Source organism: Musca autumnalis, unplaced genomic scaffold, assembly GCF_047663935.1.
Source record: "Musca autumnalis isolate F117 unplaced genomic scaffold, ASM4766393v1 scaffold_5, whole genome shotgun sequence".
Classification (NCBI taxonomy): domain Eukaryota; kingdom Metazoa; phylum Arthropoda; class Insecta; order Diptera; family Muscidae; genus Musca; species Musca autumnalis.
In genome coordinates, this window is record NW_027412088.1 from 1,021,916 (window position 1) to 1,036,575 (window position 14,660).

Consider the following 14,660-nt stretch of genomic DNA (forward strand, 5'->3'; position numbering starts at 1 on the left):
CCCCAGTAAAGTCGGAAAAGTAATTTGATATCGACGATTTTGACCGTGAAGATGAAGCGCTTCAACTTTGCCTCCGAGAGTAAATCAAAATTATTAAAGGTTTGGACAAGATGATCCCTTTTGACATTTGATATTAAGGCCCTAAGTCTCTTAGGGCACATAACGGCGAAAGTGCATGTGATGGGGAAATACGGCGGGACACATGTCTTCTTTTGTGGCTTTCTTTTAATTTTCCATGAATTAAAAAAATTGCAAAAAATGTTTATGAAACAATGTATAGAAACATTACCCTTAACAGAAACAATGCAGGTTGCAGGTAATTTAAAATCGCAATCTAGGAGGAACATTTCATGTAATGGTATCAGAAACGAAATTTATAAATTTAAGGATCTATTTCAGAAGAATTCCATATCAATTGGATCGTTTAATTCGGTTAAATACGTACAAAACGTAAAATTACATTACGTTAAATTCAAAAGCCATTCAGTGAAGAATGAAAGCAAAAATGTTGTATTTAAGTCATTAGGTGTGTTCGTTTACTCAACAATTTATACAAATTTTGAGTAAATGAACACACATATTGCTTTGTTTTGGTAGGGGAACCTTATAACGATACGGATTTTAGTTATTTGTTCATACTGAAGTGGGTGTTACTTTGTAATCCGTGGGTGTTACTTGTAATCCAAATGAATAGAAAACCTCCGTGAAGAAACCGAACAATATAGGACCATGTTATGGTATACCTTCTAATGTAACATATCATGAATAATTCACAATGGTACATAACAGCGAGGTAAACCTAACTGATTACTAAATATTTAATACATTTTAGTGGAGGAATTTATTTCCGGAGTTGGAGTCGTGAAAAAATTTTGACTGGAGTCGGAGTATGGCCTAAACTGGATCGACTCCGAAGCCTTGGTGTAAAGTGTTTGTGTGACTCAATTGTGATGTATAACCTCGGCAAATTTAATACTATATTTAGTGTCTTATTTGGACTATTTACAGTGATTTCAAGAACATCTTATTTTAGTTGGAAGGCCACCATCATCCGCATATAGAATAAGTTTGGAGATAAAAATAATATGTAAATGTAAACCACTACGACCCTTACACGTTTAGTTAATATTTTCAATTAGCTTGATAATATGGCTGTCTGCGTACTCGATAATTTGTAATAATTATTACAAATGTTTCTAAAATTGACAGTTGTATATAGAAAAAGTTGATGAATAATTTGTTTCAGCAACATTTAGTAAATAAAAAGACACACCTAATATCAAGGTGACACAGAATGATAGTACAAGTCAAAACACGTCGTATGATATAAAGAAAATGGCATTATGTCACATTTTTTATATGTTTTGTTCCTGTCGGAAAAAGTCGTAAGTCAACAAAATGCGAAAATTTGAGTACGAAAAGGTCGTAAGTCCACAGGAAAAATTATATTTCGAATGAATACTTCAGCTAATGTAGTTCAGATATAATGATAAACGTCATCATTGCAAAGAAGCAGCCTACAACTTTGAACGATAATATAAGCTCTGTTCCAGAACTAAAAAGTTTTTACAATTTTTACCACTTTTACACATTTTGCGTTCCCGTACACAAAATTTATATGAAAATCGTTTACGACTTTTACAACTTATACGACTTTTACCACTTTATAAAGTACGGGAACAGGCCAATAATCATATTTGGCGGAGCCAAAGGACCGAACTTTTGCTTAAAAATCTGATAATTTCTATTTATTTATTAAATTATTTGTTTCGCAACGAAATTGTATACTTGACAGCTATTTTGCCTTATAAGCGCACTGATTATGAAAGATGGACTCCTGGCCTTTTCATAGATGTCAATTGTGATTATGTATATGTTCAAATACAACGTATATCGTAAAATTTTTAAAAATATCCATTTTTTGTCATATATCCTATTTAGAATTATATGTGATGCTTTCATGTAATACGTCCTTTGTGTTTTGCAAAATAAAAAGGTTGATGTTCCCGCTGATTATATAGACATTTGAAAGCAGTCCGTCATAATGCCATATTCTTTAAATATATTCTTTATATATTCGATCAATGGTTTGAACTGAACTTTTCGGATCAGTGGGAGAGTTAACCCAACAAATTAATAATGGAATAACTGCATTGCAGTTCTAACCCACATATATATTTGTCAATTCCGTTATTTAACCAATACTTTAATTTGCATCAATGGAAAGGTCAAAAGTTCTTTCCCATATATTTTTTAAACAACTTTACCGAAATATGTCCTGCGTAAATTAAAAAATGCAGCAAAAACTAAACATGGATATTTTTAACACCAGCCAAGTACTATCTGATCATCTTCCACAATTAATAGATTCTTCCTTCATGGGAAATGTGTTCGATATTGAACTATAAACGCGCCCTGGTGTACATACCATGCTAAAAGAAACTGTAGGAGATCATGGGCTTAGGGTACATAGACTGTCACCATCCGCATGAGTAATTTTGTCTTTCAAATTCATATCAGTATTCAAAAAATGTTTATTAAACGATGGGCTAACGTTTCGGTACAGTCTTTATGAATCAGCACCTACCGATAGCAGGTATTTTACACACATTTTGCAACCGAATCAGCTGCAATTTGGAATTTTTCTGTTTACACATGCTCAGCTGTTATTTAATATTTTGGTGGTTAGAGCACTTTCCCACCAAAAATTGTTAACATAAACCAATATTTTGGAATAGCTCTCATTCAAGATGTGCCACGGGGTTTTATTTATTTTTTTTTTAAGTCTGGACATATTTTCGAGCAATTTGCTTTTTCCTATGTTGGAACGCCTTTTTTAAGTTTTTGGCTGATGCAGTAAACAGTCATTATTCATTTCCTATTACCTTTTCACTTTTTGATATTCGAATTTTTATACATATGTCTGTACCATTTTGGCTTGGAATGATTGTATGCCATATACACCACAGTTTCTGACGGGCCGTCTGTGGTTTTACTTCATAACCGCTACAATATTCAATTTAAGAAAGCAAAGGTCGAGTCAGGAAGGTAGAAAAATTCAGAAATGTATGTTTATTGTCCTACTCAAAGGAGTTTTCATTGTAAACTTGTGCTGCAAAATATACTTACACTGTGATCAGCGTTATCATCTTGTTCTGTCGGTGCTGGAGGTGCAAAAGGACGTTTTTGTACTCTTTGGGCAACAGCTGGTAATGGTGGCAGAATACGCACAAAATTGGTTAAATCCTGAATTGGTGAAACATTCGCGCATTGGTTGGTTAAACTACCATAACGTTTTGCTTGGTCTGAAGCCTGTAAAAAATGGAAAGAGAGAAGAAGATAAATATTTATATCGATATTCGTAAAAGTAAATCTCTTTGTTTCTACAAAAGATGGTCTAACATACATATCGTCATCTGAAATGCCCATTGATATATTTTGATATCCTTTTATTCGATAATTTGTAATAATAGTTGTGTCTTTTTATTTGATAATTTGTAATAATTAATACTAATGTTTCAGGTTTTAACAGTTGGAAAAGTTGCTGAAAAATGTTTTAGCAACATTTAGTAAGTAAAAAGACACAGCTAATTATTACAAATGTTTCGAATTTTGACAGTAGTATAAAGGAAAAAAGTGTTTCAGCAAACATTTAGTAAGTACGAGGACAAACCTAATTATTACAAATGTTTTTAAAACTGACAGTTTTATAAAGAAAAAAAATTTTTGAAACCTAATATTTAAGTAGAATAACAGTTATTTTAGTCATTAGCCCTACCTTTCAGTATTTTTTCTTTGAAAAAAAAAAATAAGGTGATAGAATGCGTGCTCAAAATTAAGGGATAAATGTTAAAAATATGGTGTTTTTGGCCTTAATTTAGCAAAAAAACAATATGATGGAAACTTCCAGCATCATATAATGCAAGTATAGCTTTTTGAAAAAGTGATATCTAGTGAAGTCCACACACATCCATCCAATATGCTACGATCGTTTCGCTGGTGGTTTAATTCACTTCATCAGGCATATCAAGTATTTTATTTGCAAAACGTTATTATAAATGTAAACATTGCTACAATGTAAAAAATTTTTGAAATGTATTAAAATTGGACATTGTCAAAATATGAAGAACGGAATGCATTTTTCATGAACCTGCGTGGACTACTTCCACAAGGCTGTGCAATCAATACTTCACATCGAACTACTTCACATAAATTTTTCTGGGTAGTGAGGTAAAATTCCATCACTTACTGTTTTTAATATTAAATGCAATCTTTGATAACTTTATTTTATTTTTATGTGATGATTACACTGTGCTACAGTGAAAATTTGCAGGGGTTCTAATGCATAAATTCGGTTTTGTGGGAGTCCACAGAGGACGAAAATACCTTTGGTTTCTTTGGGTCACTTCGGGTTTTGAAGGAAAATATGAAAAAAACCAAAAAGTTGAAATACAAAAAATGCCATAACGCATTTATTTTTCAACCGATTTCGTTGGTTTTTCCCATTTTGGAAAGTCAACTAAATTTCTTACTTGTTAACAGTAAATAATTGTACTATTAGGTGTCGTTTACGCAACCTAGAGCACAAGGAAAAACATTTTACTGTTTTTAATGCATTTTTGTCACACTTAAACCACTATTACTTAGCCATTTGTTAACCGATTTTAAAAATCTATGGCTTGTTCGAAAGGCATTACTCTCCCCTTTTTAATGAAAAACAGTGTGTGTAAATCAGTTGTGGAAAAAAGAAGTAATGTCCGTTTAAATTTGAAAATCCAAGAAAGCCCATTTTTCACTACATTTACCGTTATAAAATCAAAACCCGAAGTGACCCAAAGAAACCAAAGGTATTTTCGTCTTCTATGGACTCCCACAAAACCGAATATGTGCATCAGAAATCCTGCAAAAAAATTTTGTCCACTTTTGTATCACAGCGTTATTAGTATGTTATCCAGACGCAAAGAAGGGATCCTATTCCATTCATTCGTGCAACAGAAAATCATTTTTTGAGTATTTTTTTTTTATTTCACAGTATTTTTTTTTTACAAAAGTATAATTTAAAATGGTTTGTGCGTGACCTTTTCTAATACTTAAACAAAATAAGCGTTTTTTTATTCATTAATAGGCAAAAGTTCATTCATTCTCGCAACAGCAAATCATGTTTGAGGAAAAAAATCAAAGTCATAACCCTAACATACATACATACATATGTATGGGATGAATGTAACCCGACTCACAATACCTCTATGATATGAAATCAACTTTTTATCCTCCGAACGGTGGACGTGTGACGTCAACAGTTGTACGCTGACCGGTATTTTTTGCCACCATTGAAAATGTGACGTTGTCTGGCCCGGGAATCGATCCCGCACTTTCAGTATGTAATACGAATGTGCTTACCTTTGCTTATTTTATACAAAAGGCAAAATTCTTAATTGACTCACGTAAGTCTTTTAAAAATGTTGTTATGTATTGAAAACGAGCAAAAAATTTGCATTGTAAAGTATCGATTTTACATGAAACTTTTTAATAAATCCCCAACATTCTTCTGAAAATGTCATCGAGGACGAATGAACAAAAAACTTTGTATGTGCGTATGTATGTGTATATATATGTATGTATGTATGAATGAGCTCATATTTAGTTTGTTTTTCCATGTCCTCGGTAATGTATTCGACCATAAAACTTAAAGATCATAAATTGTTAAGGATCAAATCCAACTGCAGTGACATGTATTGATGATGCCTTTAAATGACTACACAAATACATATGTATACCCAAGCTTACATACAAACACACTTGGGCCTGGGCACGTTCATACAATATCACGCCAATATGAACATCAATTCACGATATCCGGAAATGGATGCCGACGCTTTACTTACCTTGTTGGCCATAACATCAGCTCCCTGTTGTATTGAATCGGCTATAATACTGCATAAGTCATTGTGGATGTCCTCCAGTTCCTGCATCAACTGTGGCACCGTCTCACATTGATATGTCTCGAGCATGGCATTTGTGGCATGCAATTGTTGCACGTACGCATTGTGTGCATCTATGTATTCGGTGAGCGATTGTGGGGTGGCATTTTGACGGTGCGCCATATAACACTGTTTGTAGTCCAGGCGACACTGTAAAGAAAAAGGAAAATACCAGAGGGGATAAGGTGAGAGGAGGTGCAATAGACAATACAATAAATTAAAACAATTCTCATCATTTCAGTCCATATGAAATCTCTCTGTTGAATTCGCTGCTTGAACTTCAAGAGAGTAAACTTTAATTTGACGGAAGTAGATTTCCATTTACACAACGGGCTGGGATATTTTTTGCAACTTCTTTTCCTTTTTGTATTGTGTTTAAAGTAACATTTTAGAAATTAAACAATTTTTCCAAACATTTTCGAACTTTTGTGGGGTAGGTACCGGAAGGAGTGGGCCGATATAACCCATTTTCGAACTTAAACTAAGTTTGGACAAAATATTACGAAACCCCAAATTTTGGACCGAATCGGTTGATCCGTTCGAGAGTTATCGGTCGCTCCAGCCAGACAGACAGTCAGACGGACGGACATGGCTTAATCAACTCCAAATTGTCTGAAACTGATTTCGTCCAAACATACTTGGGGTCTAAAACCATTACTTCGATGCGGCACATTTTGCCCGTATGAAATTGTATATGAGGAAAAGTCAAAATTTTTTAGTTTCCATGAAGCCAAGGTTTGCACTATTATAATACGCGAACTATTGTAGTTTACCAATAACTATGACTATTGATGGATTATTTTAGATGTTTTTGTACAAAGCTCAAAAATTTAGCAAAAAAAATTAATTTACGTGGTAGTTACGACCGCGTAAAGGAAAAAACATAGGGAAAACACGTTGAAGCGAAACAGGTTTTTTACATTGCTATTCGATTTCTGATTAAACCATTCAAATGACGGACATCTGTCCAAAGTAAAAGTAGGAGAATACAAAATGAAGATTACACTTCTAATGTATCACTTTCCAAAATTTCCACTGCATCCACCTTTTATGGATGCTGACATTTTGAAGCCGGATTTCAGGTGTTTTTTGTATTTTTTATGTAACTGGGACGCGCATTCGGATATTTCGAAAAACCAATTATAGGATTAAAGAACTCGCGATTTCGCATAATATTGAGTATGTAGCCCACACAACAGCAGAGTAATCTACTGCCAAAGGCCAAAATTTAGTGTGATATTTTTTCTAAAAAACCTATTTTTTGGGTACAGTATTTACAATATTGTTTTGAGTGTGCTGGTACCCCGCGATATTTTAGTTTTTCGACGATCCGGATCATATGAATCACAGATCATAAAAATCCATCTACTAGAACGGCGGAAATGGCTACTGCAAAAATTGAAAAATTTGCGAAAAATGTTTTTCAAAATATCGCTGACTAATTCGCGTTTTATGTGGATCGTTTCCATTTCAATGAAGAAAGTGAATCATCACTCGCGTTTGTGCGAAAACAGCGGTTTGAAAAATTTAGTGGCGTGGGAGCTGTATCCGATTTATCCAAAAAATACTGTTTGATGCTACATCAACGGTTCTTGATGGATTTTATTGAAATATGTTTAGATCGATGTATTTTTTCACGGTTGATAGTGAAATCGGATGCGCATAAAAAGTGTATGTACTTTGTGCAATATATAAGCGTTATACAGTTTGTTGCACACTAAACTGCAGACGATGCTACATCTTAGCGGCCAAAGTAAATCCTGGCAAATGTGTACAAATTAAAAGAGAAGAATTCGCTGTATTGGTAAGCCGCATGCGCATCAAGTGATTTTGAGGATTTCGCGATTTACACGCATTTCAAAATGAACATTACCCGATACAATTTTATTTCAAGATTATACCCCATTTAAAGGAACCCAACATTTATTTGAAAGATATCCATATCTTCTGCTAGATGTTAGCGTGTTATCGAGAAGTGATTAGAATAAAAAATGTGATTTATTGCGTGAAATTTAACTAAAATAGAAGAAAAACTCCGACCTATTTTTCTTACATTTTGTTCAACTAACTCACAAAATAAATTTTAATAAATATTTTCTCTTACAAAAATTTTATAAATTTCCTCAATATATTTTTTTCTTTTCGCTATAATATGAAAACCACCAAACGGATTTGTATAGATTTGGTTTCATTTGAATCTTCGCGATGTTTAGATTACGTACATATTTTTTATATATTTTTCAGATGCATAAACAGCTTGAATTTTATTAAAACAAGTTGTAAGCTACCAATTGTTTTGAATGCTTTCCTAATTTCCGCGAAAATTTACAACTTTTTCACTAAAGTTATGGGACCTCAGTAAACATATAGTATGTAGAGAGCCACTAATTAAGAGAGTTTCTCAGTATAATGATTCGAGTCTTTTAAAGATTTTTTTCTTTTTATCAGAATTGAAACCGCCATAACTTTTGCGCGCAACAACCAAAATTAGTATCTCGAACAGATTTAAGAATGGGATTTTTTTCCCAATCTATGCACCAAAAATCGTTCATGTAGCTTAAAAAAATTTTTTTAAATTTTTTTTTTATGGAAAACTAAAAAATTTTGTCTTTTCTTCATATACCCTAGTTAGCATAAATGCTGAGGGTATAAATATATCTTAAAGAGAAGGTAAAACATAATAATACATCGGTTTAAGATCCGGGTAAGAAGTTTGACTTGAGTTAATGCGTAATTAATGTAAAAAACTGCATAAAAATCCTTCGTCATTTGAATTCATTTTATATGAGAGAATGCCATATTATAATGGTTTTATATGCAGTTAGGGACAAAAGTTTGCATACAAACCATAAATCAGCTCGTGGTGCATACGTCGTGGATATCCGCCGTCAACACATACAGTGACACAGAAAAGTATACATACACCCTACAAAAATGCAGTTTTGGCTAAATCGTTGGGTTTTTTACAGCAACAACTGCACTGTGTGGCTCCTTGGTGACAAAATAACCATAATTACACAAATTTATTTTCATCTAATATGTATATTTAATACAATTAAAGAAATTAAATTTTCACAACACAGAAAAGTATACATACACCCCAAGGAAATACGAGTATTATCGTAAAATTTATGGAATTAGTAGCAAAATTGATACATTTTTTAGTTTTGGCGAATGTCTCTGGGTGTCTGAGATATATTTTAGAAAAAAAAAATAATTTTTGGGGGTCAAATGCCGTTATTTAGGGTCAATTTTCTTATATACCTCGTTAAAGCTGACCCTTGCTTAATTTTTTGCGTTTTTAGGTATTGTACTTTATAAAAAACACAAAATTCGTATCAGATGGCAAATCTTGAGACGCTAGAAAACTTTGAAGTTGTTTTTGTGCGTAATATACCTTCCTGAACGTCGATAAATGCACGTTTTCCCTCAGATTTCTCAGGAAGTGAATAGATTCCGCGGAATTCTTGGTGCTAATTATATATAGATGGCCTTGAATTGCCTTGTAATATTGTCGAATACAATCCTTGGGTATCAATTGACTCAGAAATGTCAATTATACGAAACGTTTCGCGCCTACAGTAACGGTAATGATCATAATACGAAAACGACGTTGTTCACAGTGCAAATTTCATGCTTTTTTGGTAGTGCTTATATTTTGTTGCTTTAGAAGCTTTGGGAACAGGTTTCTAACAAAATATGTGACATTTCTGATTCAAATAATGCCCAAAGATTGTATCAGACCATATTACAAGGCAATTCAATGCATTTTGTATGTAATTTGAGCCAGGAATTCCGCGGAATATATTAACTTCCAGAGAAATTTGAGGAAAAACGTGCATTAATCGACGTCCACGAAGGAATATTTTGCTCAATAACAACTCCAAAGCTTCCTTGGGTCTCAAGATTTGCAATCTGAAACTAATTTTGTGCTTTTTATAAAGTACAGTACCTAAAAACGCAAAAAATTAAGCAAGGGTCAGCTTTAACTAGGTATATAAGAAATTTGACCCTAAATAACGGCATTTGACCCCCAAAAATTATTTTCTTTTCTCTAAAATATATCTCAGACACCCAGAGACATTCGCCAAAACTAAAAAATGTATAAATTTTGCTACTAATTCCATAAATTTTACGATAATATTCGTATTTCCTTGGGGTGTATGTATACTTTTCTGTGTTGTGAAAATTGAATTTCTTCAATTGTATTAAATATATGCATAATATTGAAATAAATTTGTGTAATTATGGTTATTTTGTCACCAAGGATCCACACAGTGCAGTTGTTGCTGTGAAAAACCCAACGATTTAGCCAAAACTGCATTTTTGTAGGGTGTATGTATACTTTTCTGTGTCACTGTATTGGCCCGTTTATCTTGCGAAGAAGTATTTCTTCTCTCAAACACACTATGCACTGAATTATCTGCTTGCGCAAGTACTCAGGCTTGAGAACCATGCCTTAGCACGGGTAGTATCAGTGTTTTTTAAAGTGTTATTTTTGCTTGACGAGATGTGTCTTTGTTTCTAAACTGCTTACTTAAGCCAAAGCAGCATCAGTTAGCCATCACTATTTTGTTTATGGCGGTGCCGAGGTGGACGAAGTCTTTAACGAAGGACGCATTACTGGTCAACACCATCAACTTTGTCTTTTCGCCCTTTACCACCAGACCCACATTGGCAGATTCTCCTTCGACCTTCTTAAAGGTATCAGTTACTTATTATACTGATCAACCCATGATGCCTATATCGTCAGCATAGGCAAGCAACATGTGGCAATTGGTGTAAATTGTGTCATTTTATTTAACGTCTGCATCTCGTATAACCTATTCCAGCAGAATGTTGAATAAGTCACACGAAACGCTGTCTCCCTGTCAGAAACCTCTTTTGGTACTACACTCTTCGGGAATGTTCTTTGTTAAAATCATATAACAAAACCGAATACCTTTGAACGTAGGGGCTTTATAATCGATAACCAGTAAGGAAAGGATCAAAGTCGGGCGGGGCCGACTATATAATACCCTACACCACTGTGAATATGTTAAATATATATGGGAGCTAAATCCAAATTTTGCACACTTATTTCTAGGCCAAATCCCGGCAAACATTCCAAATTTTATTGAAATCGTACATATATAGCGCGTTTCGTGCATGAAATACCTAAAATCGGCAGAGAATATATATAGGAGCTATAGCCAAATTTGAACCGATTGCTATATAATTTGGTACACTTATATCTAGACTAAATACCGTCGCACATTCCAAATTTAATTGAAATCGGACATATATAGCGTGTTTCGTGCACAAAATTCCTTAAATCGGGCAAAAATATATATGGGGGCTATATCCAAATCTGAACCGATTTCTATATAATTTGGCACACTTATTTCTAGACTAAATTCCGTCGCACATTTCAAATTTCATTGAAATCGGACATATATAGCGTGTTTCGTGCACCAAATGCCTTAAATCGGGCGAAGATATATATGGGGGCTATATACAAATCTGAACCGATTTTTACCAAAATAAATAGCGTTCGTCCTTTGGCCAAAAAAACTATCTTCCACCTTTTTCATGCGTATCCGACAATAAATGCGACCTGTACTTTGTTTACAAAAATACATGCACAGACGGACATGCGTAAATCGACTCAGAAAGTGATTCTATGTATATCCCTAAAAGGAACTATGGGTCTATCTCGTTTCCTTTTGCATGTTACAAACTAATGCACCAAGACATACTCGTAATACCCCTTACCACAAGGTGGTGTAGGGTATAAAAAGGCGGTAGGTGCCGATCTGCAGCCTTGGGTCTTGGGAATTAATCGCAGGGTAAATTTTTGGTCAATTGTGGACTTATCAGGTCCAATTGTTTCGTTAACCAATGTCTTTAGTCTTTCGCAAAATATCCCTGACACTATTTGAGCTTCGTTCCAGTACTTTTTTAATTATAACAAGTAAGAAAAGCGTTAAGTTCGGTCGGGCCGAACTTTTTATACCCTCCACCACAAATTTCAGCCATTTCGGGGGATTATTGTGACCACAACCTTCAAAAAACCGAAATTCGGAACATACCGTTCTATGGGGGTTATATGATGGCGTCGACCTATACCTACAAATTTTATACGCCCAAAGAAGACTAAATACCAAATTTCAGCCATCTCGGTGTGATAATGAGGCTAAAACCTTCAAAATATCGACACGTGGACTTATATAAACATTTTATGGTAGAAATGTTTCTTTGCCTCTGGAAACACAAAATACGAAGTTACAACGAATTCTGTGGTCAAATGGGTCTAATACATTCAAAATATATTAAAATGACGCGTACTTTATATGGGGCCTTATATGGGGGCTATACCAAAACGTGGACCTATATAGCCCAACTTTGGTAGGAATGTTTTTTGGCCTCTGGAGACACAAAGTACCAAATTACAACCAATTCGGTGGTAAAATGGACAAATATCTTAAAAATTCCTTAAAACGACGACGCGTCACGCGTCATTTTGTATGGGGGCTATACGAAAGCGTGGACCTACATAGCCCGCTTTCAATACCAAAAGTCCTACGTACATATAATATATTTTCCCAAAGTTTCATCAACCTACGTCAATCCGTTCGGACGCTAGAGTGATTTCCACAGACGGACAGACAGACAGACGGACGGACATGGCTATATCGATGTAGAATTGCACGCTGATCAAGAATATATATACTTTGTGGGGTCTACAATGATTATTTCGAGTAGTTACAAACGTAGTGACAAACTTAATATACCCCCCATCCTATGGTGGAGGGTATAAAAATGTCAAAAGAGCAAACTGTCGAAAATGAGTTCCACATACACATTTTTCCAAAATGTACGGGAACGGAAAAATGGCAGAAACGTCAAAAACAGTGGAACAAATGCCAAAGACGGTGAATCAACCAATCAGAAGCCGGCAAACATGTTGCACATTTTTGTTCGCCCAAATTTGTCGTGTAAAAAGTTTCTAAAGAGAAAACTATTCAGCGCCATTTTTGTTCAAAGAGAAGTGAATATTTTGTACCCTTTTTGGTGTACGGGAACGCATTTTGGTGAAAATGTGCAAAATGTGATAAATGTGTAAAAACTTTTTAGTTATGGAACGAAGCTCTTGTTGGCAATGGGGAGAAGAATTATGCCCCTACACATAAAAAAATATTTCAAGAATTTTTACATATTTTCGTTCGTGATGTAGTTTTTCATACTCTACAGGTACCTCATATAAGATACATGTTCAGTTTCTTATTTCCATCCGAAAGCCATTATTTTTTAAAAAAATATGTAAGATTTTCATGTGATGCAAAATCACTTTCATATTTTTCCCTATATTCCACTATTTGCTCTCATATTTCCTCTCTTGTTTCGTAAATGCTCTCAACTATGTTCTCGTTTTTGAATGGTCTCGTCGTCTCACCATCGTATTGACAATGTATCAACAAACCACAACACAACTCCCACCATCTCATCACATTGAGACTATATCAACAAACCACACCACACACATACACACCACAACAACATACCTAAACTACCACTGTTGGTCGCAACAATTTTGTTGTCAGTTAACTGACAGTGCGTTTGGTGTCGAAAAACAAAGTGTTTGGCTGTATAATTCGCAACTACAAATTTTTAATTTCTTTAATATAAAGGCAACACCTAATATCTGCACCAGTTCCCGACGTGGAAGTTCATGATTTCCAGTTGGCAAACCTCGGTGTAAATTCAGAACCTCTCCTCACTCCTTGGGAAAAACCTAAAGGTATTCACAAAACTTTCTGTTCTCGATGGCGTGAAACTCAGAACCGCAATAAGTGGCAAACTTCCGATTCGATTTCTGAACGATTTCGGAATAATGTCGTATGAAAACCTGAGGTAGCTTCCGAACTTTCGTAAAGATTTCTGAACGATTTTGGAATAATTTCGTATGATTATCGAAGGAAAAATTGTTTCTCTGATGCCTCTTTTTAATTGATAAATTTTCTTTGTTATGTTTTTTATTGGAAGATTATAATTTCAAAGACATCTAATGGTTTTCACTGTTGTTATCATTTTGTAGTTATAGTAGAACAATGTAAACTTTGTGTAGGAATATGTTGAATCTATTAGCACTAGCTTGAATTATTATATGTTGCATTTATATTTAAAAAATGTATATGCGAATTTTATAACCAATAATTTTGTTTTTCGACAACAAACTAAAATGATGCTTGATAGATATATACAAAAGGTGGTTGTTGTGCGAAGGGAAATTTGTTTCCGACATATCGATCCGAATTGGTAACGAAATCGGAAGAAAAACATTAGCATATTCGAAGGGAAATTTACTTCCGACATTTTCTCCGAAATCGGAAAGAAACCCGAACCAATTCCCCTACGATAAATCGTATAGAAATCGATACGAAATCTGAACGATTTTGCTTCCGAAATTGTTCCGATATGTCGGACATCCGACATTTGGTTTGCTGGGTGTTTACAAATGAAAAGAAAACAATTCGTTGTATTGGGAATCGGAAGAAAAACATTAGCATATTCGAAAGGAAATTTACTTCCGACATTTTCTCCGAAATCGGAACGAAATCTGAACGAATTCCCCAACAATAAATCGTATAGAAATCGATACGAAATCTGAACGATTTTGCTTCCGAAATTGTTCCGATA

The 14,660-nt window shown here is 34.3% G+C and overlaps 1 protein-coding gene across 1 annotated transcript in view; it reads right to left on the minus strand.

The window, feature by feature from the left end:
* Stacl (SH3 and cysteine-rich domain-containing protein) overlaps positions 1 to 14,660 on the minus strand; it is a 427,746-nt gene that overhangs the window by 297,879 nt on the left and 115,207 nt on the right. Inside the window, 2 exon segments of the mRNA XM_073988359.1 lie at positions 3,130 to 3,312; positions 5,886 to 6,131. Of these exon segments, the coding sequence (XP_073844460.1) occupies positions 3,130 to 3,312; positions 5,886 to 6,131 (429 nt within the window).